The sequence below is a fragment of the Solenopsis invicta genome, chromosome 9 (assembly GCF_016802725.1).
Source record: "Solenopsis invicta isolate M01_SB chromosome 9, UNIL_Sinv_3.0, whole genome shotgun sequence".
Taxonomy (NCBI): Eukaryota; Metazoa; Arthropoda; class Insecta; order Hymenoptera; family Formicidae; genus Solenopsis; species Solenopsis invicta.
In genome coordinates this window covers 15,718,808-15,744,495 of record NC_052672.1, presented here as the reverse complement: position 1 = coordinate 15,744,495, position 25,688 = coordinate 15,718,808, and the positions used below count along the sequence as shown (strand labels likewise).

Genomic DNA, 25,688 nt, shown 5'->3' with positions numbered 1-25,688 from the left:
TAAAAACATATCCACCGGGATATTTGAATACCCCTTTAAAACGCCTATTATTCGGAATTTAGCTAAACTATAAGTCTACTTATGATCTTAGTAGTTTTATCCTCATTTTCACACCCTGAGAATTTACCTTCTGCTACAAACTTTCACATCTCCCAGGATATTCAGACTTTTCTGATCGCCTATTCTCAAGAGATACAAGTCTGTATTTTTAATCAGTATACGATGAGCGCCTCCATTTACCCTTCCCTTTCTTAACTTTATTGTTCAGTTACGTTGCCTTCCACCACGATGTTGTCTACTCCTCCCTTCTTCCACTACTTCGTCATCGGCGTCCCATCGGGCCAATAAGCGTCGAAGTTTCTACGTTAAGTGGATAACGGGCTTGACAAATAATTATGAACTTCGTACAACGTCGCCGACGTCATTTCAATTAGTTAGAGATTTATAAATTATATAAATTGATAAATTAATAATAATATATGTATAATATGACATATTTAATAATATAACATAAGTCACGATATACAAAAATATTTCACATTATTAATTATAAAACTCGTGCCTCAGTTTAACGTAGATAATGCATCTACTAAGTTGCTTCTAAGTATTTCTGAGTACTTCAACCTAAAAAAGTACACGTTCCTCGTGCATAGTCATAAATATCAAAATGTATTTTTTTGTTTAATCATAATATGCGTTAAATAATTACAATATAAATGACATACGTCAAAAATATTTTAGTTTAGTTCGTATAACAATATATTGGCATATTTTATTTCTTAATAAATTATGATATCGCATGAGAAACAAAAAGTTTAACTAATTTTAGATTAATCTTTGCACAAAACTGAATCAATTATAATAACCTTTGTTGTGTCTTTCGTAATATCAGTTATATAAAAACATATATCACTAGTTACGCAATACCTAAATACTTACTAAAACTAATATTAACTTATGTACAGAAAAAAAATACATCACATAAAATTAATGAGGGACATCCAATTTATACGCGCAATTAACTTTAGTTAAATTATCTTATTCCAAGAATAAAACAATCGTAGAAAATCTAAACATGTAAAACTGAAAACAGATAATTAATTATTAATCAATATAATGCAACAATAAATCTGCATTTAATTTAATAATAGACTTAGTTGAGAAAAGTATAGAAAAAGAGATAAAAAAATTTCTTCGAGATAAATAGTACGAGCTCAGAATGTATCCTGCTAAAATAAATTATGCTAGATTAATAAAATCTAATTACAAATTCGTTAATAATCTCTCGTAATTTAGAATTTATCACTGAACGTTTCTGTATGTATGCAGTAACGATCAATTCCAACGATGAGCTATCTTCGCCACCAACTCTTTTCCATGACAAAGCGAACCATCAAAGATAAAACCATGAGGAAAATGATAACCGCCACTGCTGCAAGCATAGCGCCGTATCCTGTTAAAAATTATTTATCTTAGATGATTTTGTATTTCACAATAACTATATTTAGCATATTACACAATAACTATATTTAACATAATAGCAGATATTATAAAATCTTGTTGATTAGCCTTAAGTTTTGTCAATTATTGATATAATGTTATTATCCATATTGATATAAAAAGGTATAAATTCATTATTGACATAATATTACTGTCTATATGACGTAATAAAGTAATAAATTGCTAAATCATTTGCCGAGTCAATTGACAATGTTGACTTCTTGTTAATTAAGAGAAAATAAAAACTGTTGACTCATGCCAGTGCATTCATACTCCAATATGCTGCTTAGGCAAAATAATGATTGATCAGCTTTTCCAGTAACGATGATTACAAGCTACATATTAACAACTTTTACTTTTGATTGAGGAAATCTTCTTTCTTGCATCAAAATATGTGTTTTAGAATTAAGAAAGATAATTGAGCCTATAGGACAGCTTTTAATGTAATAATAAGTAGTAAGATTTCTGCAATAATACAATTAAAAAATATATGAGACAAAAAAACCACAGATTTCAATCGATGCTTACTTCGTGATCTTGTATCGTCGCTTTTCTCCGCGATCTCGTCATCTATTGATTCCCTCGATACGAAAGAGTTCCCACCATTCTTGAAGAACCGGTAAGGCGTTAAGGGTATCGGATATTGACTGTTAATCCCTTCGGGATGAAAACCCGTGGCCGGTGTCAAACAAGCTTGGAAAGATGTGAACGGTATTTCCATCCTACGAGTCGTACCGTCCGTGGAATACAAATCTCCAAACGAAAAAAGTTCATACGGCCAACCGATGTGATCTCGTGGCGTAATTGCGCTGTAAGGCGGCGGGATCGCGGTATAAGGTGGCGGATCATCACTATTATCATTGTTTGCAATAACCGAGGACGTTATCACGGCCGTTGAACCACTTGAGCTTTCACCTATGTCTTCATTATTTAACGCCGCGAAATTCTCCTGATGTAATGATCTTGATGACGAAACGCCACCTTGAAGATTCATGGACAACCGCTCGTCCGGCTGTAGTCTCACACGTGTGTTTGGCGTATTGTCACGTTCGTCACCGGATAACAATTGTTCGATCTCCGAATTTGCTGATGAATCTGTAATTAAACTCAAAACGTACGCTTCTCAGATTGATAAAACATTACCTAACTTATAATATTTCCTTATTTGATTATCTCTGACCGACGTAAACGTTTGAAAAAATAAAACTAAACATAATTAGATATTCATATGAAATTTGTACCACAATAATAAAAATACTGTAAGTTTATTTTAAAGTAATTATCCTTTGCTCTCCTATAAACATTCAATAAACATAATTAAAATAATTTTTAATTTTCAAGTTTTTTAAATTATCTAAAAATTTTTAAATTAATTGGTTGCAAACATTGGTCCCGTGCTGCAGCTGCTTGTATCATATTAATTCTACACTTCAATATTGCTTATACATAATATATAATATATATTAAACGTTTGAACACATCTAATGTTTTAAATAAACACAAAAGAATTATGAACACGCATCAACAACCGCGTTGACTCTCATCGTCCCTCTTTGTCTAAATTTAAAAATTTGTTAGTCCTTATAATTTCAGTATAAAACATATATTTTTTTTAATTAATTAATGGTAATATTAATTTTATTTATATTCTAATTGGTTCGTTTTTATAACTAATTTAATAGTTACTAGTTTAATATTAGTTTCATAATGTGATAATATCTTATTAGATTAAAATTAAATAGCCGTATATTATTGTTACGTTTTATCGTTTATAAAAATAATAATAACAATATATATATATATATATATATATATATATAAAATATTAATCATACATTAATCATGTCAATAACAGATGATTAAAATAACATTACAATTTTCAAGATGTATTTCAACTAAAGACTTAGACTGCTTCATGCTAAATTGATATAAACATTGTCGAATATAAATTAGTTCATAGCCTATTTTTCTGTGTAGGAAAATCGTTTTAAGGGAAATTATTTTTTATACATCACTGACGTAAACCTTACGTGGCAAAACGTAAAATACGGGAAGTTTAAAAGATAATCGCATGCACGCTACATGTAAATTCCAAGATTAGCTTTAATTTACGGTATACATTATTAGCATAGTACAACAAATTTTAAATTATTTTCTCAAGAATATTTCACATCATTAAATAACATTGTTTCATATAAATAATTAACAGATAATATCGAGATTTTATGTAAATAACAATGATTTAACAATTACAAAGCAGTTTTATATTTCCAATTTTTTTTTTTCAATGCATGCACGATTTCCTTATTTCAAGAGCGGACATAGCTCGTAAATTTATTACGCAAATACAGTATTCAATATGAGTATAATTGTATATATCCGCTGCATAAGCACATACGTTGCATACTGAATTAGCAAATACCTTGAGGTTACTTTCATCCACGAAGGACAATTAATCATTTTGACGCATGTATAGGCCCCATCGTCGATCTTTTTAAAACTTAAATATTTTTTTAATTCAAATATGTGTATCGTGTAAACTGTGGAAATATGAGAGAAAATGTAATATGTAAATGTAATATGTAAATATTAAAAAAAATGATATAATAGGTTTTTATGTTACATATTTACCGCCTACATCATCATACCATTACACGAATGCAAGAAGGAACTTTTTGGCAGTTATTTTACAGCATTTATGATAATGAAGTATACGTCATACATGACTGTGTGTTGTTACACGGCTAATGAGTTAACGCGTTTTGAAGCAGGATTTTAAAGCAATCTTTTACGATGATTAATAGATGGCATGTTCTCGAGTACTGGCTACTTTATATTTAAATACTAATGGTAATTAGCCGCTCGTATACGCAATGTTTATTTTATCGTCTTGACCGCTCGCAGTCAATATGTTATCGTCACACTTAAGACGCAATGGCTGAAGAAACACTTTCTATTATACATCTTGTAAGCGGTAACGTGAGCCGAATTTCCGTGTCTCGTGTCTTGCGTTAAGCATATGCATCTATTTAGAAGAAGAGTTTCACCCGAAGCGTCAAACGCGCGCGCGCTTTCCATACTACAACTCATACTGGAATCTATTTACGGGTAAATGTTACCGCATCTGTCACTTTCAAATGTCACGCATTCATTTCTAAATTAACTTATTCACGCGCAGCATTCACGTAAGATCGTTTTGACGTAAATCTATCCTATAACATAACAACGAATTCATCACATTCAATCACAATGTCACAAAAAAGTTCTAATAAGATACTTGCAATGTCAAAAAACTATTTTAATAGAAGATTAATGAGCCTTGTATTAGCCTGTTTCACATACATGGAAATAAAAATAGGAAATTGCAATTACAATACAGCACACAGTTAGTTTTTAATTAAATCTATCCAATTATATAACGTGCGTAACTCACACTTTCTTCACATTTTAATGTTTCTCACGAGCTACATAAATAATATATTTTACGAATTTCACAATAAAAACTTTCCACGATCTTACGGGAATCGTATCGCGCGATAGTATTCAATGAAATCGACAAAAAACGAAGATCGTAAAATTCGCGTGGCACGAGCAAATCACGGAACCGATTTCGCTTCTCTGAGGATAAGTGGCGTCAGTATCAAATGCGCTCTGTGTAACGAAAAATTCGCAAAAATTGCACGGGGAATTTACCATAGGCGCATACCTTTTTCAGCGTCCCTCGACATTTCTCCATGCTATACGTACACCTTGAATGTACGATCGAGCGACAGGAATGTCGCGAGTATCGCGCGCGTCCGTGATTCGACTGGCGATCAAGATGATGCACCTAAGTGTATACACAAGTACGCGTACGCGCACATGTAAGCGCGTGCCGATCGCGGAGCAGCGATAACCAATGCGTCGCGAGGATGATGCTCGACACAACTGAACGAACAGCGCGCAAGACGCAGCGAAAGACTGCGATCGCTAACGCGACCAATCGGCGAGCAATACGAGCACGATGAGGGAGTGGACACGTGATCAGCCGATTCCGCAATACTATGGAGAACTCCCGTTGTCCGCGTAGTCATCCAAGATCACAAGTACGTTGGTTCCTGAATAGGAAGACCGGACGGTCTTACGGAGGAAGTGAGCATTACTATTCGCAAAGTAAAAACAATTCGTCCTTGGTTCTTTAATATAATAGTCAAGCATTGTTTATAAGGTAGAATAGTTCTAGATCGCATCAAACTCATTAAATTTCATGAATATTGCACGCGTGTAAATCATAAATGTATTCTGCAAATAGCCGCTACTGTTTCTTTCAATTAAATAATAATTTTAGATTAATTCAGTAATACATTCAATTTTGAAGCTTTATATAGAGCAAAATGAGATAAAACTGTTATTGATGAATTGATAAACGATATTGAACATAATCTTGATGAATTAGCTTAAACGCGCAAGAAATGGGTTAAGGTTGATGTCTGATTTAACGGGCGGCCTCAATGCGAACAAGAGTTTCAATTATTCGAATCGAGTCGCTACGTAGTTTCAAGCGAACAGACGTTGTAAACCTCGTATCATTATAAAGCTTTCCGTGCAGAAAATTATATATCGATCAAGATATTGAAGTGCAATTGAAAGCAATTGCATCTTGAGACGCGTTGCGCATGTAAGATGGAAGAGTACAAAAATAAAATGTAAAACAGGCGTGGAAAATTTTACTTTTTCAAGCGTTTGCAACAAAACTGCACGGGAAGAACAATTTTACTATAATATTTGAAAGTTCATTTTTTGATTTGTATCTGGGTAAACTTTTAGATATTGCAGTAAAATTGTTGGACTATCAAAATAATTATATGAAAGGTTCAATTCTGGTGATACTGATGCAAAAAGTTCCGACAGTTTAACAATCAGTTTAAACGTCCAATATAAATTTTTAATGGCAACATAATTATTTTTAGATCTGTATTTCAGTAAAAGTGTTCTTTCCGTGTATTATTAATCATTACTGTTTATAAATAAATCAACGACACCTTTGAGAAAAAGAACTGATAAGTGTTTCAATTAACTGATTATTCTATCAGTAACTGATGATACTTTATCAGTTAACTAAGATATTATCGGTTAACTAAATAGTAATCAATTTATTAAAACACTTATCAGTTCTTTTATTTTAAGGGCAACGCTTTCCAAAGCATCAAGAAAACCTGTAATTAAACAGTTATATTGAAATTGTTGATTTCAATATAATTATACAAAAAGTAGATGATTCGATAACAATCATCGGCTATTATAAACACAGACTGCAAAGGTGCAACTTCTTAAAATTTACCATTAATATTAAAATTTATCAATATTAAAATTGATTTATTGCTAGAAAACAATACTTTTGTAAATTTGTTTTATCTAACTGCACGTTACTGTATTATTAGTTTAAAAGTACCGTTTGCGTAATATATGTATATATACGTATTTACATTCTTAGAGGAATATTCCGTTCAAGTTCGTGTAAGATGTGAGACATGATTTATATCGCGTCTAAGATATAATATTATATCTTGTGTGTGTGTGTGTGTGTGTACAATCAATTATAACTTATAAGATATTATATAAGATATTATGTAAGGTATTATACGTAAGGTATTATATATAAGATATGATATATTCTGAATAAACTATTGATTATTTACGATTGAACTTTGGCAAAGAGTGGAACGCACGGAAAAAAAGTAGCTGTCGTAGTTAAAAACAACGTATGATAATTAACAATAAATTACGTTATAATATATGAACAGCTAATATTTTATTTGTGATTTTAGTTGAAAGAATTTAAATACCTGATACACGAACTTAGCTACAGAAAATATTTGTTTTATTCAAAATATACTCTATAGCTAAAAGTTATTAGACAATAACTAGGTCGCTAGGTAACTACATTAATTAGCTACCAAGTGTATTACCAACGTATCACTAACATATCGGCTAATTCCGACAACTATTTTTATGTTGCTATACGATGTTATTCTGATCATGAGACATACATGTTTTACTACTTTACTAATATATTAGCAATAACAAAAAATCGTTGCGTAGTTCATAAATTTGTAGTTACGACGGCAAATACAACCTTAGCAAACCATGATTAGCTATAACAGCGACAATTTTTCTTTCTGTGCGATAATCCAACTATGTTTTTAATTTTCCGTATAACACGTATAAAGCTGATATAGCGTGAGATATAGCGGTAATATTCATAAAAACTTATTTCGTTGCTTTTCATGCGACGATGTGACTCGCACGGTGTGAACTTCACACGAGTATACGTTATATTTGCGATTACGTGTGTTGCATGTCCTTCGCCAATGCGACGCAACGCGACGCAACGATTCCTCCGGAAGAACGCTCGGTGTTCTTCCTCGACCGATCCTTTTACGGTCGTCGAAATAACTCCGTCGTGATTTCTCGCGGATTCGAGAAGGTACGGCCGAGCGCCGGCGATTTCCTCAAGTCAGGTGTCATTCTCGTATGTTTTATTTCCGGAGACAGCCGACAGTCGTAAACTGACTGCGGAATGAGACATCACACTTTCGCGATACGCTACGCGGACCGCAACGATAAACGGCCGGCCTGATTTTACACAAGTAATTGGGCGTGGTATGACATTTCTATTACTTAAATTAACTGACTGGAAGTATATGATTCTTTACACTTCTTTAAATATTTAATAAATAATAGGAAAGTTTCCAAATATAGATCAGATTATGATAGATATATATATATAATTTTTATAGTAAGAAATATTAATTATATGTAATAACACGTGTCTTTTAAAAATGAGTCGTATTATCACAGAAAAGCAGCTTGCGTGTACGCCACTCCATATCACCGACAGTTCATATGAGATGCCATTAAAATTATAAGATTAGCTCTCTTAATCCCCCAGGGTAGCTAGTTTTTTTTTTTCAAGACTAGCGAGATTTCTCTCGCTTTTACTGCAATTGCGTGGATGATACGGCGTAACGGGGAAAGAGGAAGACGCACTTTTCACGAACGTTGGTCATAAAAGTGGGTTACTACCGGGATGCGCACTACGACAACTTCGTCTACGTGAAACTACTCTCATGGCACATCCGTGTCGTCTCTTCTTTCCGTACGCGTCATATGTATAACGTTCATATAGCGTATATATCCGCTGCGTGTCCTATAAGCGCGCAGGACGTGCCTGTTAAAGTTTGACGTCGTGCATTCGATGCTCGCGCGTGCACGATGGACATTATATTTGGGAGACATAAACCGGAAGCGATGACGTCGCACCGGAGGAAGCAGTGATAAGCTAAGCGATTAAAAATATAATATGATCGCAAGTTGCATTCTAAAATACGTTTTGATACGTGGTTTCAAATAAAAAAATATAATTAAATAAACAAAAATGCGCGATATTTTCAATTTGATTGATCGAATTTTCTTGAATGTAATTTTGTTTAACCAATCTGTTTAAAATTAAATTAGAATATATTTTATCATTTAGTGATATGTTCGAAGATCTAATGCGATTAAATGTGTGTGATAAACATCTGTACACTTTTCCACCAAAAACATTGTAACTTAGAAATTGCGAGCAATTGCAGATTTGTATTAGAGCGCCTCATGATCGATTTTCATTCTTTGGCTAACAACTTTAGCGGTTACAAGCGGGCACCAAGACTGTCGGAAAACAAACGAAGGAACGAACGACTGTTTAGCCACAAAGAACGAGAACGGAAGCCTTGCGCTCGCACACTTTATAGCAATTTTGCGAAGTTGTGGCCCAAGTACACAAGTTCGACGTTCCGGGCTGTACCGGGTAGATTAGATTTGGCTTAAGAGTGGATGAACTGTCCTGCGATAAAAGCAGGTAATTCCGCGACGCTCGCTAACTTCGACACGACTTGGGCGCCCGGAAAATAATCAGCCGCGGGGGTTGAGTCGGTATTTGTGTCGACGGGCCACGACATAGACAAACCTCCTTGTTTCAGAGAGCAGTTACCTACGGCAGCCCGGCGAGAAGGGACCGTCTTTGTGCACCGTGGAAATCGTAAGATTGGTATCGTCGCTCGGCTGCCACCCGGTATTGCGCTTCACGGCAGCATCACCGCCGTAGTGGTCGTCGTCTTTTATTTCGAGGGAAATTAACGACGACCGCCGAGTAATTGTCGGGCGTTAAGCTCCCGCGGAACGTAATTACGCGAGGACAAAGCGCTGCGCGAAGTAAATACGAAAACGCGGCCGCGGGACGAATTTGTCGCGACGCTTTCGAGGCGACGAAACTTCTTCGGAACTCCATCGTCGGCTGTTGTTCCCCGTTTGTGTGAGTCTGAAGTTTTCTAATTGACGAAAGAGTGTCTTCGCAGCAAGCCCGCGACCAGAAAATTAATAAAATTTAGATGCAGCTACTTGCGATAATAATGTCGCTTTCTGAACTGAATACACAGATACGTAAAAAAAATTCTACTTAAAAAATAAATTTATTAAAAAAAATTTTTAATATATCTTTTATCCTTATAAGTAGAATAAATTATGAAACCTATTTTTACATCTTCAAGCAGATTTAAAAATATAATAAAATTATCATTCAACTGAAACTTATAACAAAGTAGCAAAAAAAGTATTACGAGTTTGTAATATTTTTTTACAATATTCAGTACGTAATAAAAAATTTGATTAAAATGTAAAAATTTACTTCTAAAAATATTTTTATTTTTTTTTATATCTCAGTGGTTCATGAGATAATACACGTGAAAAAAGAAACTAATAGCAAGAATAATACCGAAGTTCTCTAAATTTATTCCTCAAAACCTGTTTACGAAGCCATTCGCTGATTATATCTCAAAAATTTGCGGACCAGAGGATCGATTGTAGCGATTATCTCGCGGGAACGTTCCCGTTGTATCGCGGGTAACTTCTGACATGAATTAAGCGTCGCGGTGTCGTAATTACTGCGAGAACAAAGCGCGAGGCACGTGCGATGTGCGCGTCGAAGTAAACACGAAGATATAATGACACGAATTTGTCGCGTGCCGGCACAGGCGCACCGCTGCATTCGTTATCGGTGGCTATTGCGACTACAGGTGGGACCCGCCGTTGCAATTTAAAAGTCCATTTGTTCCTGGATAACGTCAGGAAACGCCGACGCCACCGGCACGCGCATTTTATCCGAAAAATATTGAGACTAAAAATAGTATACGAGGCCGGCGCATAGAAAGAAACGTGGCGTGAGTACGAAGTGCACGCGAGAAGATCGTAGAAGAAAAAAAAAGATGTTAAATACGCAAGAGAATAAAAAATATCTCTTGGTGACAGTCTCAATATTTCAACGACATAATTTCCAATATATTTCGCTGATAAATGAAAGTTGCAACACATAATATAATAAGTATTTATATAACTAATGTTTATATAACTGTTTGTGTAATATGTATATTTATATAATCAATTTTATAAGTTTTATATTACGAATTTATATAACGGCTAATTTTTTTTTAAATAAAGAATATAGTATTTATTACGTTGATCATACATAAAATTTTAATCAGATTACTTGAGTTATTATGTACCAGTTGCAATTCATATAAGAACAAAACGTAGATGTGATATTGTTGTACGTTTTATACGTCTTTTATTGGAGATATGCACTTTCCATTAATTTATGAATGATGTTTTCTAAATATCTTTGCAACATACATTTATGTAAATAAGAAGTGTTTGTCATACTGAAAATATTCATTTTTTCAGCAATAAGTTTTATATTGTTTAAATAATTTTTTTTAGCCGTGCGCATTTTTTTTAATTTTTCTTACTAGTCGGGATTGATTTAGAAGGCTATAATAATGTTCTAAAAAAATTTGCAGTCCCGACCGAGACTTTGTGTTCCTGTTTTTGCAATAAATTTTATATTGTTTAAATAATTTTTTGTAGCCGTGCGCATTTTTTTTAATTTTTCTTACTAGTCGGGATTGATTTAGAAGGCTATAATGATGTTCTAAAAAAATTTTCAGCCCCGACCGAGACTTCGTTTTCCTATTTTTGCAATAAGTTTTATATTGCTTAAATAATTTTTTGTAGCCGTGCGCATTTTTTTTAATTTTTCTTACTAGTCGGGATTGATTTAGAAGGCTATAAAGATGTTTTAAAAAAATTTGTAGCCCCGACCGAGACTTCGTTTTCCTGTTTTTGCAATAAATTTTATATTGTTTAAATAATTTTTCGTAGCCATGCGCATTTTTTTTAATTTTTCTTACTAGTCGGGATTGATTTAGAAGGCTTTAAAGATATTCCAGAAAAATTTGCAGCCCCGACCGAGGTTTCGTTTTCCTATTTTTGCAAAAATTTTATATTGTTTAAATAATTTTTTGTAGCCGTGCGCATTTTTTTTAATTTTTCTTACTAGTCGGGATTGATTTAGAAGGCTATGAAGATGTTCTAAAAAAATTTTCAGCCCCGACCGAGACTTCGTTTTCCTATTTTTGCAATAAGTTTTATATTGTTTAAATAATTTTTTGTAGCCGTGCGCATTTTTTTTAATTTTTCTTACTAGTCGGGATTGATTTAGAAGGCTATAAAGATGTTTTAAAAAAATTTGCAGCCCCGACCGAGACTTCGTTTTCCTGTTTTTGCAATAAATTTTATATTGTTTAAATAATTTTTCGTAGCCATGCGCATTTTTTTTAATTTTTCTTACTAGTCGGGATTGATTTAGAAGGCTATAAAGATATTCCAGAAAAATTTGCAGCCCCGACCGAGGTTTCGTTTTCCTATTTTTGCAAAAATTTTATATTGTTTAAATAATTTTTTGTAGCCGTGCGCATTTTTTTTAATTTTTCTTACTAGTCGGGATTGATTTAGAAGGCTATGAAGATGTTCTAAAAAAATGTGCAGCCCCGACCGAGACTTCGTTTTCCTATTTTTGCAATAAATTTTATATTGTTTAAATAATTTTTCGTAGCCGTGCGCATTTTTTTTAATTTTTCTTACTAGTCGGGATTGATTTAGAAGGCTATAATAATGTTCTAAAAAAATTTGCAGCCCCGACCGAGACTTTGTTTTCCTGTTTTTGCAATAAATTTTATATTGTTTAAATAATTTTTTGTAGCCGTGCGCATTTTTTTTAATTTTTCTTACTAGTCGGGATTGATTTAGAAGGCTATAATGATGTTCTAAAAAAATTTTCAGCCCCGACCGAGACTTCGTTTTCCTGTTTTTTCAATAAATTTTATATTGTTTAAATATTTTGGAAACCCAAGAAACCATCCACAAAACCATCTTTCTTTAAAGATGGTTTTAACGTAAATATAAAATATTTTTTATCGTATGTTATGAGTTTAATGTCTGTTTTTGATTAATATTTATATATATATATATATATATATATAAATATGTATATGTGTGTGTGTGTGTGTGTGTGTGTGTGCGTGCGTGCGTGCGTGCGTGCGTGCGTGCGTGCGTGCGTGCGTGCGTGCGTGCGTGCGTGCGTGCGTGTGTGTGTGTGTGTGTGTGTGTATATATGCATTAATATATGTATATAGTCTAGTAAACAATTTGGTGAGACCAGAGTATAAAAATTGTTTTTTTTTAATTTTTTAGTTTTTTTCAGTTTTTTATATCTCTACTGAAAATGCGTGAAAGTTACACACAATAAATGCATAAGATCGGTCACGTTTATTCATCACGCGTAAAGCCTTTTTACTACGTGTTTAACATAGGTCGCATACAATCAGCAAACGGCCTTCATTAATAAAACTCAGGAATTCACTTTCTAAACCTTGAATCTTGTGCTATAATTAATTTTTCGTGTATTTTTTTGTGCCCCTTCTACTTTGTCGCCGGGCTCGCAAACTTGGCAATCAAACTAACAGGAGTCTTTATTATCAGTTAAATAACATTTTTAACAATAGTAAAATTAGAGCCAATAAAAATGCCTAACATAAAGCAGTTTTCTGAACCAATATTCTACAGTGGATGTTTGTGCATAATCATAATTTACGTGTGAATTTTTACAATTTCCAACTCACGTGAATTGCGCACTGCGTGAGGTGGAAATCGTGAAAATTCGCACATAATTTATTAAGCACCAAGATCCGTAAATAGCTAAAATTTTCAACTTGTAGACATTATTTCAGATTGTTGACTTGAAACATGTAAAAACAGAAAATTTCTATGTAAGAAGGACATAAACAATTTTGCATTGAATATTGTGTTCAAATCAGTTAATATTAATGTTATCGTTAAAATTATACCAACTTTAAAAAACATCTGGTATGGGTTTCGAACGAGTAACACACTGTTAGCAAAGTGACAATGTTTTACGACGACAAACGATACAGTAGTCCAGCTCGGCGTGTATGTCGTATATACACCCATAGATTGCTATACCGGTTCCGCCTACCGTTCGATGTATGTATTTGTATTCGGCGCAGAAGATGCGAATTTAAAGAGTAGAGTCTAGGTCGAGTCAAGGTCGAATCAAGAAAATCCGGTCTACGAGATCAGACGTTACTATTGTCCTGGTCGATTGCATCATAATCGGCCGCCGGATCAATTGATTTCTGTGATTTGAGTAAATAAAATAAAATCTTTAATTCAAGAGATGGACGTAAAACCTCGGGTTTAGAGGACTACAGGATCGAGTACCAAATAGCCTAGAAGAATAAGAACCGAGCGTGAGACGTGCGCTTTCGCACGCGTGAACGGACGAGAAATTCCGGTTTTTTCATAAATGTATCCGTTGCAAATTTTGCAATTAGCATATCCATCGACCGAGACTTTTGGTCGCGTTGCGTTATGCACAGGCCGCTTATCCGTGCTTACATAAAAGCGCGTCTTGCCTGACCGTTAAAGCTCAATGCACGATTGCAACATGCACATCGAGTGGTGTCAACCACTTGCAAGGATCTGTCTCGCATGTGCATGCTCTCGATCTAGGAAGTCGGTGATGAAAGAGGTGCACATGAGAGTACATTATTATCATTAGTATCATTACATTTTTAATAATTTTTTACGCACCACGCCGAGCCGCAGTTTGATTCCTGCCGTCTAGGCGTTTCTCCGAAGTTTCGTTTTCCTGTTATTGCAATAAATTTGATATTGTTTAAATAATTTTTCGTAGCCGTGCGCATTTTTTTAAATTTTTCTTACTAGTCGGGATTGATTTAGAAGCCTACAATAATGTTCTAAAAAAATTTGCAGCCCCGATCGAGACTTTGTTTTCCTGTTTTTGCAATAAATTTTATATTGTTTAAATAATTTTTTGTAGCCGTGCGCATTTTTTTTAATTTTTCTTATTAGTCGGGATTGATTTAGAAGACTATAAAGATGTTCTAAAAAAATTTGCAGCCCCGACCGAGACTTCGTTTTCCTGTTTTTGCAATAAATTTTATATTGTTTAAATAATTTTTCGTAGCCATGCGCATTTTTTTTAATTTTTCTTACTTGTCGGGATTGATTTAGAAGGCTATAAAGATATTCCAGAAAAATTTGCAGCCCCGACCGAGGTTTCGTTTTCCTATTTTTGCAATAAATTTTATATTGTTTAAATAATTTTTCGTAGCTGTGCGCATTTTTTTTAATTTTTCTTACTAGTCGGGATTGATTTAGAAGCCTACAATAATGTTCTAAAAAAATTTGCAGTCTCGACCGAGGCTTCCTTACCTTGTTTCTGCAATAACTCGTTATATAATTTAAACAATTTAATAGACCTGCGCATTTTTGTTAATTGTTCTGGATAGTCTGATCTATTTAGAAGCGTATAAGTGTATTTCGTGCAGTTACTTGCTAGTTTGCCTTTATATGTCAAAGTTTCTTATGTATTTTATTTTGAATGAGAATCCCTGCTTTGACGAATCTGCTGCTGCGAATCCGCTGCTAGCTTCAACATCATATTCGCATTATTATCTCTTAAACTTTCTCAATAATAAATAAACTACTTCTCCCAAACTGGTCTGTTTCATTTTTTTTATATGTTAATAACTAATAATTTTGAAATTAATTTACATAAATCATTCAAGCATCCATAATTAATATATTTACATAACGTTTATGAGTTCTTATATCATAAAAGTGGCCTCGATACGGTACAGTTTTTTTTATTCATTTGGAAGAGAAAGTCTTTCCTTTAATAGCCACCTATTAACAAACTGGCCCACATAAACTGGTCGGCAGATTTCACAACCGTTGCGTCAGTCTTTTTATCGCTTTTTGATGCATCCGAAAAAGTATCAGCCGTGAAAAGTGTGCGTGTGCGATATTTATGCGCAACCTTACGGACACATACGAGAAACAACTGTATGCACTTTACTTGTAAGATCGACAGAATTGAGCGTAACACCTTTCACCGGTTGTATACGTAATTCTTTGCACATGACGTTGTATTGAAAAGGAAACAATAAGTGCATAAATTGATCCAGCACATAATTACTGCGTGTCTTTAGTCATTTAGATCGAGTTAGCAGCAAGAATTTATAGTCTTTCCTCAAACAGGTACTTACAACTTTGCGACGTATATATTAGCCTTGTAAAGTCTCTCAATATATAGAAAAGGGATTAATCTAAAAAATCTTTTTAGAAGAAAAAAAATATATTGGCATGCCATGCTTTCATCTTTCATCCTGATTTTAAGTCCGTTTCATATGACTTAGAATTCGCATGAAATATAGTCACACGAATTAAAAAATAAGTCGGAAAAAATGATTAATAAAAAATTTTATTAATCATAGTATCTTCAAAAGTATCATTTTTTAATATTTAAGTTTGTTTCAATATTACTTGACTCATTAAATTTATTTCAAATCTATCTTTGAACAGTTAAATTTTTATTTAATACATATACTCTTAAAAGTACTTGGCGTATACATTTTTTCTTCAAATCTTCTATTTCTCTCCCCAACATCTAAATATATATTTATCTCGTTTAAATTAAGTTTCGCAAAAATTTTTAAGTATTTCAAGCGAGGGGAAATTCACAACCCAAAATTTTGTACACCAATGCCGATTTTTGGCATTGCTGTAAAATACTGCCGACATTTTCGTACACTGCCGACAGTGCTTACAATTAGTCAATGCCTACAATGCCATCAATCCTATATTAAAATTAAGGCAATGCCATGCAATTATAAACACTACCGCGTACTGCCCATTATCATACGCCAATGCCTGCACAGAAGAATTCTAAAGCTTTCCCGAAGTATTCTACACAATTATACAAAAAACTTCCAAAAATTTTATTTACGAACTGTATCTATACATTTTAATGTAATTGCACATTATTATGTGATGTCTTATGCATAGGTATACCTAACTTCAAACAATAGAATACTAAAAATAATAATGTCTGTTAAGTTAGCACCCCCACCACAAAAAATCGAAACGCCACTTATGCCAAAATTAAATGCTTTTTATATGCTAATTATGTACCCTATTTGAAATTTTTGTGCTCGAGCGGTTTAGCAGGAAAATGAGATTGAAGGTGGGAGTGCCAGTTTAACGTTAAGCCAGCACCAACTCATATAAATAATTAATAAAATAAAAAAATAAATACACTAGAATTAAGTGCTTTTTATGTGCTTTCCAACGATATATAAATAAATGTTTGTACTCAATCTCTTCGACCAGAAAATCGTCCCGAAAGTACGAATACACATTAACGGTACAAGCGTAAAGTACCAGAAAGAAAGCAATTCTGAAACTGAATATAGGCTTAAAATATTCTCTTATTTATGTGCTTTTGAAATATGCAAGACCAGATTTTTGTGCTCAACCCCTTGATCGAAAAACCGACCCTGAAGTGAGCACCCCACCGTTCAGGTACAAGAGTAAACTACCAGAAAGAAAGCAATTATGAAATTGATTATAGGCTAAAAATATTCTCTTATTTATGTGTTTTCGGAATATGCAAAAAAAAATTTTTGTGCTCAACCCCATGATCGAAAAACCGACTCTGAAGTGAGCTCACCACTCCCCAACCACTGATGACAATGCCGTCAATATTATAGGTCACTGCTTACTTTTTTCAGTCCACTGCCGAAATTTTGTACACCAATGCCGGCTGTGAATTTCCCCTCGATTTCAAGTGAAACATAAATAAATATATTGACTCGATCTCAAGATCTCAGTATTAACTGCTATTAGATAATTGATGTTTATAAAACTATTAGTAGCGTTATTTTTATGAATAACAAACCTATTCGCCGTTTTTATATACTTGACTTCGTAAACGCCTTGCGCTTGGTAACACATGCAAAACTTATGATGATAAAAATAAGTATGAATCTATCTGTATTTTATAATTGTAATTGTCTTGAATGGAAGGACATTACTAACGTCACTAAAGCACATGCCATATGATTTAATGCAATTTGTGTTAGACGAGTCGTGACTTTGTTCATATTTATCGTCGATTATGGTATTATATATAATGGTATTTGAGTTTTTGTGGATCAACACACTCGGTCACGTAGCAGTAAATAGAAATCATCAAGACTGCTTTGCACGTGCAAGCACCGTATGAGATAATAAATCTGAAACGAGTTAGTGGAATTTTTGCGCGTCTACGATCTGATTTGCATGTTGATTCATAGTATAGATGAGAAAAACATGTTTTGGAATTATGATCAAATAACACATGGATTAAATGAATGACTATGAACTGCTGAAACGTGATCTGTATTTTTATCATAAAGAAGAACCTTGAAGGATGCTAAAAAAAAACATTTTTTAGATAATTTCGTATAGGAGTTATATAAAAATATGTACATACATGTATTTAAGTAACTGTTTCAATAAACCATGTATATGTTTTATTTGAATAGATTATACAGTATCCCAGACTTTGCGTGACACCCGTTAATAGCAGACTCCCGAGATTATTTTGAGACAAAATCCTAATATCAAAAGGCTACAGTACTTTTTAAATGAGAAGAGTTTAAAATTGGCAAATTAAACTGTCAAAATTCGTGCACTTAGGTACGGCACATTGCATAGTGAAGGTGTTCCTAAATATGATATTCATTTTTCATATTGATTTTGCGTTATTCTCACGGTAAGATGTGCCATATCTAAGCGGATTAGTCAACAAAAATAGTCAATCGACATAAATTACTTTTAGATTGAAATTTTCCACCATTTTCACAAACATCGACAACACAATTGTAACTCTTTCAACGTTGCACTTAATATTAATGTGCCTATGTAGACATAAATATGTAAAGGCTGATTGTAATAATGCGTGAATCTATAAATGGTGGGACGATATATATATAAGGATAAATGTCAAGATGTCCATCAAGATGTACCTATGTATAATGCAAAAAACCAATCTATCTTTTTAATTTTTAAAAGGATAATTTTAAGTAAGTTGGTATGTAATTTTATATATATATATATATATATATATATATATATATATATATATGTACATGTTTTATATTTAAAATTTAAAAAAAAAATTTTTTTTTATATACCTTTTCGTTGAAAAACTTCTTTGAAAATATAATGTAATCTACAAATTCATACAAAAAATTGTATTATATTTCGTTATACTTTATGTATAAAATATATTAAAAAAATTAATAAAAAAACGACCGATAAATGAATACCTTTTATTATACGTATTAACATCCTTAATGCGTATTGCAGTGTTGTCGATCTCATGAACTTTAACCATGTTCCATGACTCAGCTTTAATTAAAACTGTTTATAATCTTCTTATCATGAACTATTGTCTTTTAATTTTCTTTCTGGGAAAATTTTTATATTCACTATTACAATGACGTTTATACATGATGGTATGGCTGTAGCGAATTACCGCGGATGTCACATTGCCATTTTGCTTCCTCGCTGACAGAAACCACCGTCACACCCGGAAATTATGTGGCGTGAATTCAGTGCCTTAACGTTCGACAACCTGTCTGAGTACATTTTCCGGCGCTACACGTTAGTCGCCGAAGTCTCGCGAAAGCACGACCTCCCTGACGTTTTAAGATCGTATATTACCGCGTTACAGGAGTTACATGTGACATTTCCCGTATCAAGTAAATCGTTACCGTCAAATGCGTTTCATTTTACATCGATTAACACACAACAATAAAATTTTATTGGTAATAATATCATTTACATTAGCATTATTTAAGAGAAAATTGTACATAGATGAGATTTATAGAGATAAGATATTTTTATTCATGAGCTTAAACGTGCCTACATTAAATGTTGCCGTTGCCACATTCGATTAATCGCATAGAGAGATTTCGTCAAAAACCAATTAGAACGTGTAGTATTGTTCATTGAAATATCGTCAATAAAAAATCCAATAAATTATAATTTATTAAGTATCATAATAATTATTCGTTAAAAATTTAAGTTAGATACTCGACACGAGTGGACATTCAACACATGTCAAATTCAAGTACGTACTCCACACATAGATCATCGACCCTGGTCCATTATGAATATTTAATTGTCTTCTTTACATAAACTTGATGTCGTAATTTAACTTTTATGATGTAAATATCTTACTTGCAATTTATATTTCCTAATTCAAAATTTTTACACGTTACATTTTATTTACATATATTTGTAAATTCTATTTTATAACTTGTTTTGTTCAAAATTTTCATTTTTTTGTATTTTGTCCAAACATTAATGTGTTGAATATTTAAAAAGGAAGCAATTTGTAATCTACAGTCAAAATATAAAATATATATTCGTATATGTTCGGAAAAAGACTTATAAATAGTTATATTTTTTATGAGACCATAATTGTCAATTAAACAGCACTCCGTATTCAACTACTATGGCTAATTCCATTCTGAGAATGTATATAATGTTTGACGTAGGATAGATTACGTCATACTACGATACGTGACTTAAATAGTATCCAACAAAAAAATTGTAGCTCATAATAATTTCTTGCTAATATCATCCATTCTTGCTTACGTTTTTCAATCATTTCAATCAATATGATTAATTATCTATCATCTATCTATTCATTGACTATTTAATTATCTCTTATATATCTCTGTTTATTGACACTGAAATAACATTACAAGATATTAAATTGATTTATTGGCTAAGAGTGCTAAGACTCTGAGAGATGTGTATAAAATTAATCTTAAATAAATATTTGATCGAGATGTTTTCATTTCGAAACGCCAGGGAATCATCCAAATTTAATACGTTCATCAAAAGTATTTTTAAACAATATAAACCCTATGCTTGGCGTCAATTCGTACATCGCGAGAAACAGAGAAACAAAAGGGCGTACACGTGCTGCCTCTTTTACACATGGATGAAAGTTTGATTCGGTCGATGACACGGTGCCACACGCGCAACTTTTTTCCGTCGTGCTTCTCAACATTGACGAGTGAGCGACGAGTGTCACATTCGGCGCCGGGATGACTTGCGGAGCGGCGGCGCCGCAACGACGTCGTTCGAAAGAAAGAAACAAAAAAGCGAAAAGGGGGTGCACGATAAAACGACGTGCGTGGGCGGCCGGATCGACGGACGGGCAGGAGACGAGATGCACACAGGGGAGGCCGAGAGTGCATCGGCAAGAAGTAGGATGAGGGATGGTGCACTCGATGAAGGCGCTAACCGCGGAGCGAACGACAATCCGAATTTCCGTCGTTACACGAACGGCTCGTGCATTTTTTTTTACAGATACGCCCGGTTGGCGCCGAAACCATTGATTAAACCCTGGCGCCGACCCATTTTTCCCCTCTCGCGACCTGCTCTCCCTCCTTTCCCCCGGCCCTTTCCCGATTCTCTCAAGCTATATGCGCCCCGTACGAGGCAAACTTTTTGGCAACGGAATACACTCACGTTATTGCCGCACCGATTGAGAATCACTGGGATCACTTGGCTCTCCCGACTAATCCATAAACACCCGTTCTCTCGTACAGCGTCGCAACATCTATCGCGTACGGGGGCTTTAGAGCCGAAAGTCGACACTCGATAAAATACGAACACGACACACATCGCTCGCGAGACTTTTTTTCCTCTGATATTGACATTGCGATGCTTCACGCGAGAGTATGACTCGATCAGATAGCGATTTGATGGAAATACATTGTCTCTATAGAGACAGCAAGGCAAACCGCACTACGTGAAACATAGAATATAAGAATCTGATATTAACGATTGTTTCAATAAATTTTTCTGTATCTTTTTCTTATCATTACAATAAATAAATCATTTTGCTATTAATTGCATATTTCTTAATCGGTAAATGTAAAAGAAGTCACAACAAAAAAATTAAATCGCTTTTTCAAAAAAATACACAGAACATAATATATTGTATATTTAATATGTAGAATATAATTCATATTTCTTTTAAAGCGCTAAAAAGTTGCACAAGCATGTTCTTGTTCACAAAAACATTCTTATTGTTAAGAGAGGAACTGCCTATTCTAAAAGAATACTACACAAAAAATAAAGAAGAAGGAGTACAAAGGTCATTTTATGAATGTAATCATCATCTAAATTTGTTTACTCACTATCTTCTAAGTCTTGTGATAATTTCTATATATAATTCAATTAGTTTATAATTTAGCTTACCTAGAAAATTTATAATCATATAATTGTTAGTTGTAATTTCTAACTCAACAATGTAACTATTATGTAAAAAAAACTTGTCATACGAGTATGTCATATTGCCGAGTAGGAAATTATAACTAACAGTTGTATAATTGTAACTATGTTTGCTAGACACAAACTCGATTCTGCTAAATTTTCTAATTGTATGAAACATAATATGTAATAATATAATATTTTTGAAGAAGTATATTATCATTATAAATTAATTTAATATTAAACTTTAAAAGTAGATTACAATTTTTATATATTTTTCCCATAATATGAATATCCATTATATGAACTTGTTCAAAGGCATTTAAACTTCCCTCTCCTGTATTTCTTCTTTTAAGAGTGGGGATTTATAATATCTAAAACCGATAACGTCAATGTTAGCAAATGTTTTTTCTCCGTCCGTACCTAAGTGTTCACGAGATAACACATACGTATTAACTGCAGTGATAATTCAGGGACAGTCCAATAAAGCCATGTGTCATGTAATCAGTTAAGTGAGTTTCCTTCTTGGTTGCCTTATTTCAAATCAAATTTTGAAAAAATGTTCAAATTAATTTAGATCTAGCAAAGTGCAAAATACAATTTCTTATTACGATATTCGTGCCAATTTATCTTGATAAATGACAAATAATAAATAATGGAAAACTACAATGTTTGTACATACATTTTATGTAAACAATCTCAATTTAACTATGTGTCTGCAATATCCACAGCAATCATTATAGATAATTATATTTGTAATATGTGTATATGTGCCCAATCAAATATTGAGATATTTACGATGAATTATGTATAAAACATCCATTGCAGTGACTCATAATAAACTATATACGATTAAAAAAATCGACAATAGAACAACATTTGCAAAGTTTGTGAGCATTAATTAATAAATAAGATTTAATATATTAATACGATTTGTTAAATGATATTTAATATTGCGTGACAAAATGCAATACATTTTTGACTGATAATGGCTACATGACGTGTTATCTTCAGAACGTTGATATGTATCACTTTGCTATAGCACCGAACCAGGCACTTGACTTTTATTCCGACGAGTCACAGTTAAACACCAGTTGAAAAACCATACGTTTGTGCAATTATCGTAATTTTAGAAATACATAATGTATGTATCTGACTACAGGCTATAATTACTATACTAGAAAACATTGACGTCATCATTATAAAGAAATCTACAACACACATCAGGTACAATAAGAAAATTTTCCTTACAATTAAAATCATTCATTATCAAAATCATCTTGAAGTTATTTTAAAATGCAGTTTGTAATTTTATCTATTTAAGTTGATTTTCTTGGAAGATACTTCTATACTAGAAAACAAGGTCAAAATTCAAGAACAGCCTAGCCCTATGCGAAACTTTTTTATCAAAGAGTAAATGTGTGTGTGTGTGTGTGTGTGGGGGGGGGGGTGTTGTGTATGTATATCTCTGCTTATTAATATAAAGTTAATATAAAGAAATCAATATCGAAATAAAAGGAAATAAAATCATGAATGAATAAATAATTGACAGATAAAATAATTAAAATAAAAAAGCAAATAAAAAATACGAGTACATAAAAAAATTGTTGACTACAGTCTATAGAGTATTCTATATGTACTATAATTAAATCCTAATTATTATAGAAGATTCTAAGACAAATTAAGAATTTGTATTAATATTCTTAACTCTAGCAACTATACTTTGTTTAAAACTTTATCCCAGAAAAACCAAAGATTCTAATCTAATTAAGGATTATTTCAGCTTTAATTTGGAAATTTTTTCATTAAAATTTGCACTGTTAAAAAAATATATGTACAGATTTTACTATTGAGAATAAGTTACTCTTCATTTTTTTTTTAAACAAAGAGAAAAAAAATAAAAACAAATTTATATTTCCTTATAATACAATTTGATATTAATCACTTTCATGTCAATTGTTGATGTATAGATACATTTTTGTGCAAGTGATATTATTTTCGCATCATAGGCGCGAAACACATTGTAAGAATTGTTTCCGGCCGATAATAAACAGGAAGATAAAAATTGTTTATCACATACAAGACATAAAAGAATTAATTTTATTAAAATATATAATAACATGATAACGTATATAACTTTATCATGTTAAATATTCGAAGAAATTCTAGATATTCCTTTTATCGCAAACATGTTAAATATTATCTCCATTGTCTTGTATAAAAGTAATTCTGAGAAAAAAATTATCCGTTGCCTTACAGATAAATTTTAGTTAACAAGAATACGACCAAAATAAGAATATATTGATAATAATAAATGAGATATATCGATCACGATTATTAATTTATCGCACTTCCACAACAATCTCTTTTCTTCTGTAAAAAAGATTATACAGCTTGTTCAATTTTCCTTTTTTACAGATTTTGCGATAATTGCTACGGCATCGTGACGTAATGCAATGAACGTTCAAAATAGACCAAATATTTATACAATAAACGATGCGCCACCCTCATACGCGGAAGCAACAGGATCTGTACCATCGCCATATAATCCACACTTCGAGCCATATGTGACAGTCTCTCAAACACCTTCGGCGCCATTTCCAAATCCATCTAATTATCATCGAGATACAGCACCTGTTCAATCGGCTTACCCGCGATATGGATCGGCGGAATGGCAAAATCAACCAACAACCATACTTTCCAACAGACCATTTAGAGGAACTAACGAATTCAAAAGCGACAGTAAGTTAAAATAAACATTAACAAAAAATTTGATTTAATGCAATCTGTGCTTTAACAAAAGTCAATGTATATTAGAAAAAATGCCATTGAAATTCACTGTATTTTTTTTAGATGTAAATAAAGAAAAATTTACTTAATTTTAAGATGACAAAATATATTAATCTAAAAATAATCATTATTAGCATAAAATAAATAGTTGCATCAGATAGAAATAAAATATTTATAACAATTAGAATTCCGTCACAAATTAAATGTTATTATAATGAGTTTTTTCGTATTTTTTTTAGCATGTTTTTGGAAATGCTTTGTTCGAATAATAGTGGCAGCAATTATATTGGCATGTGGAATAGGCGTTTATTTAATAGTAAGAAAATTGTAGGCGACTCTTAATCATTTTTCGTAAATCATGAGCGTAGAAAGCGATTAAAAAATTTCGATAAATGATAGTAAAAGAGACATAACTTGTATTATACTGTAATATTGTAAAATATTATATTGTATTATATTATAATATTATGAAAATGTATATAAGTTATTGTGTAACTATTAATTAATTGTTCATCGTAGTTAATATAAAATGTAATTCAATCCATTAATAACTGTAAAAATTTTGTGATTTTTTTATGTAATTAAATTCATCATTTTAAAATAGGTTTAAATATTTACTGTAATATATGATCTTAAACCTAAAACTCCTATATACTTTCATTTGAGAAACAAAAAATTTTATTATTGCAACATTTAATTATATAATTGTTCCGATAAATAAATGTACAAAAGAAAATGCAATAGCAATTATAGAAATATAATATAGACTCAAGCGTTTATTTACGCGTTCTTTTACTATTTATTAACTATTTATTAGC

The 25,688-nt window shown here is 32.5% G+C and overlaps 2 protein-coding genes across 6 annotated transcripts in view; one reads left to right on the top strand and one right to left on the bottom strand.

Moving 5' to 3' along the window:
* Positions 1-405: 405 nt before the first annotated feature.
* The window catches only part of LOC105201873, a 38,731-nt gene continuing 13,448 nt past the window's right edge, over positions 406-25,688 (bottom strand). The window contains exons 1-3 of one of the 2 annotated variants that reach the window (XM_011170138.3): positions 5,207-5,451; positions 2,029-2,595; positions 406-1,453 (exon numbers count right to left, since the gene is read on the bottom strand). In XM_011170138.3, the coding sequence (XP_011168440.2) occupies positions 1,353-1,453; positions 2,029-2,595; positions 5,207-5,228 (690 nt within the window). In that variant the 5' untranslated portion in view covers positions 5,229-5,451 and the 3' untranslated portion in view covers positions 406-1,352. Of the gene's footprint in view, positions 1,454-2,028; positions 2,596-5,206; positions 5,452-25,688 lie in introns of those variants that run through there. The other variant, XM_026133286.2, reaches the window with a different exon arrangement.
* On the top strand, positions 19,589-25,465 carry LOC105201874. Of its 4 annotated transcripts, none has more exons than XM_011170139.2 (4): positions 22,511-22,592; positions 23,243-23,307; positions 24,499-24,822; positions 25,110-25,465. In XM_011170139.2, exons 3-4 carry the CDS (start codon positions 24,537-24,539, stop codon positions 25,199-25,201), a joined length of 378 nt encoding a protein of 125 aa, XP_011168441.1. In that variant the 5' UTR covers positions 22,511-22,592; positions 23,243-23,307; positions 24,499-24,536; the 3' UTR covers positions 25,202-25,465. The 4 variants fall into 4 exon arrangements, with proteins under 4 accessions (XP_039309268.1, XP_011168442.1, XP_011168441.1 ...); XM_039453333.1 differs by having other exon boundaries at positions 22,569-22,587; XM_039453334.1 differs by lacking the exons at positions 22,511-22,592; positions 23,243-23,307 and adding an exon at positions 19,589-19,613.

Excerpts from the sequence above, each read along its gene's own strand:
- LOC105201874 (XM_039453334.1), top strand. The coding sequence starts at position 24,537 with ATGAACGTTCAAAATAGACCAAATATTTATACAATAAACGATGCGCCA. Across the intron at positions 24,823-25,109 it reads TAACGAATTCAAAAGCGACA|CATGTTTTTGGAAATGCTTT; the intron begins GTAAGTTAAAAT and ends TATTTTTTTTAG.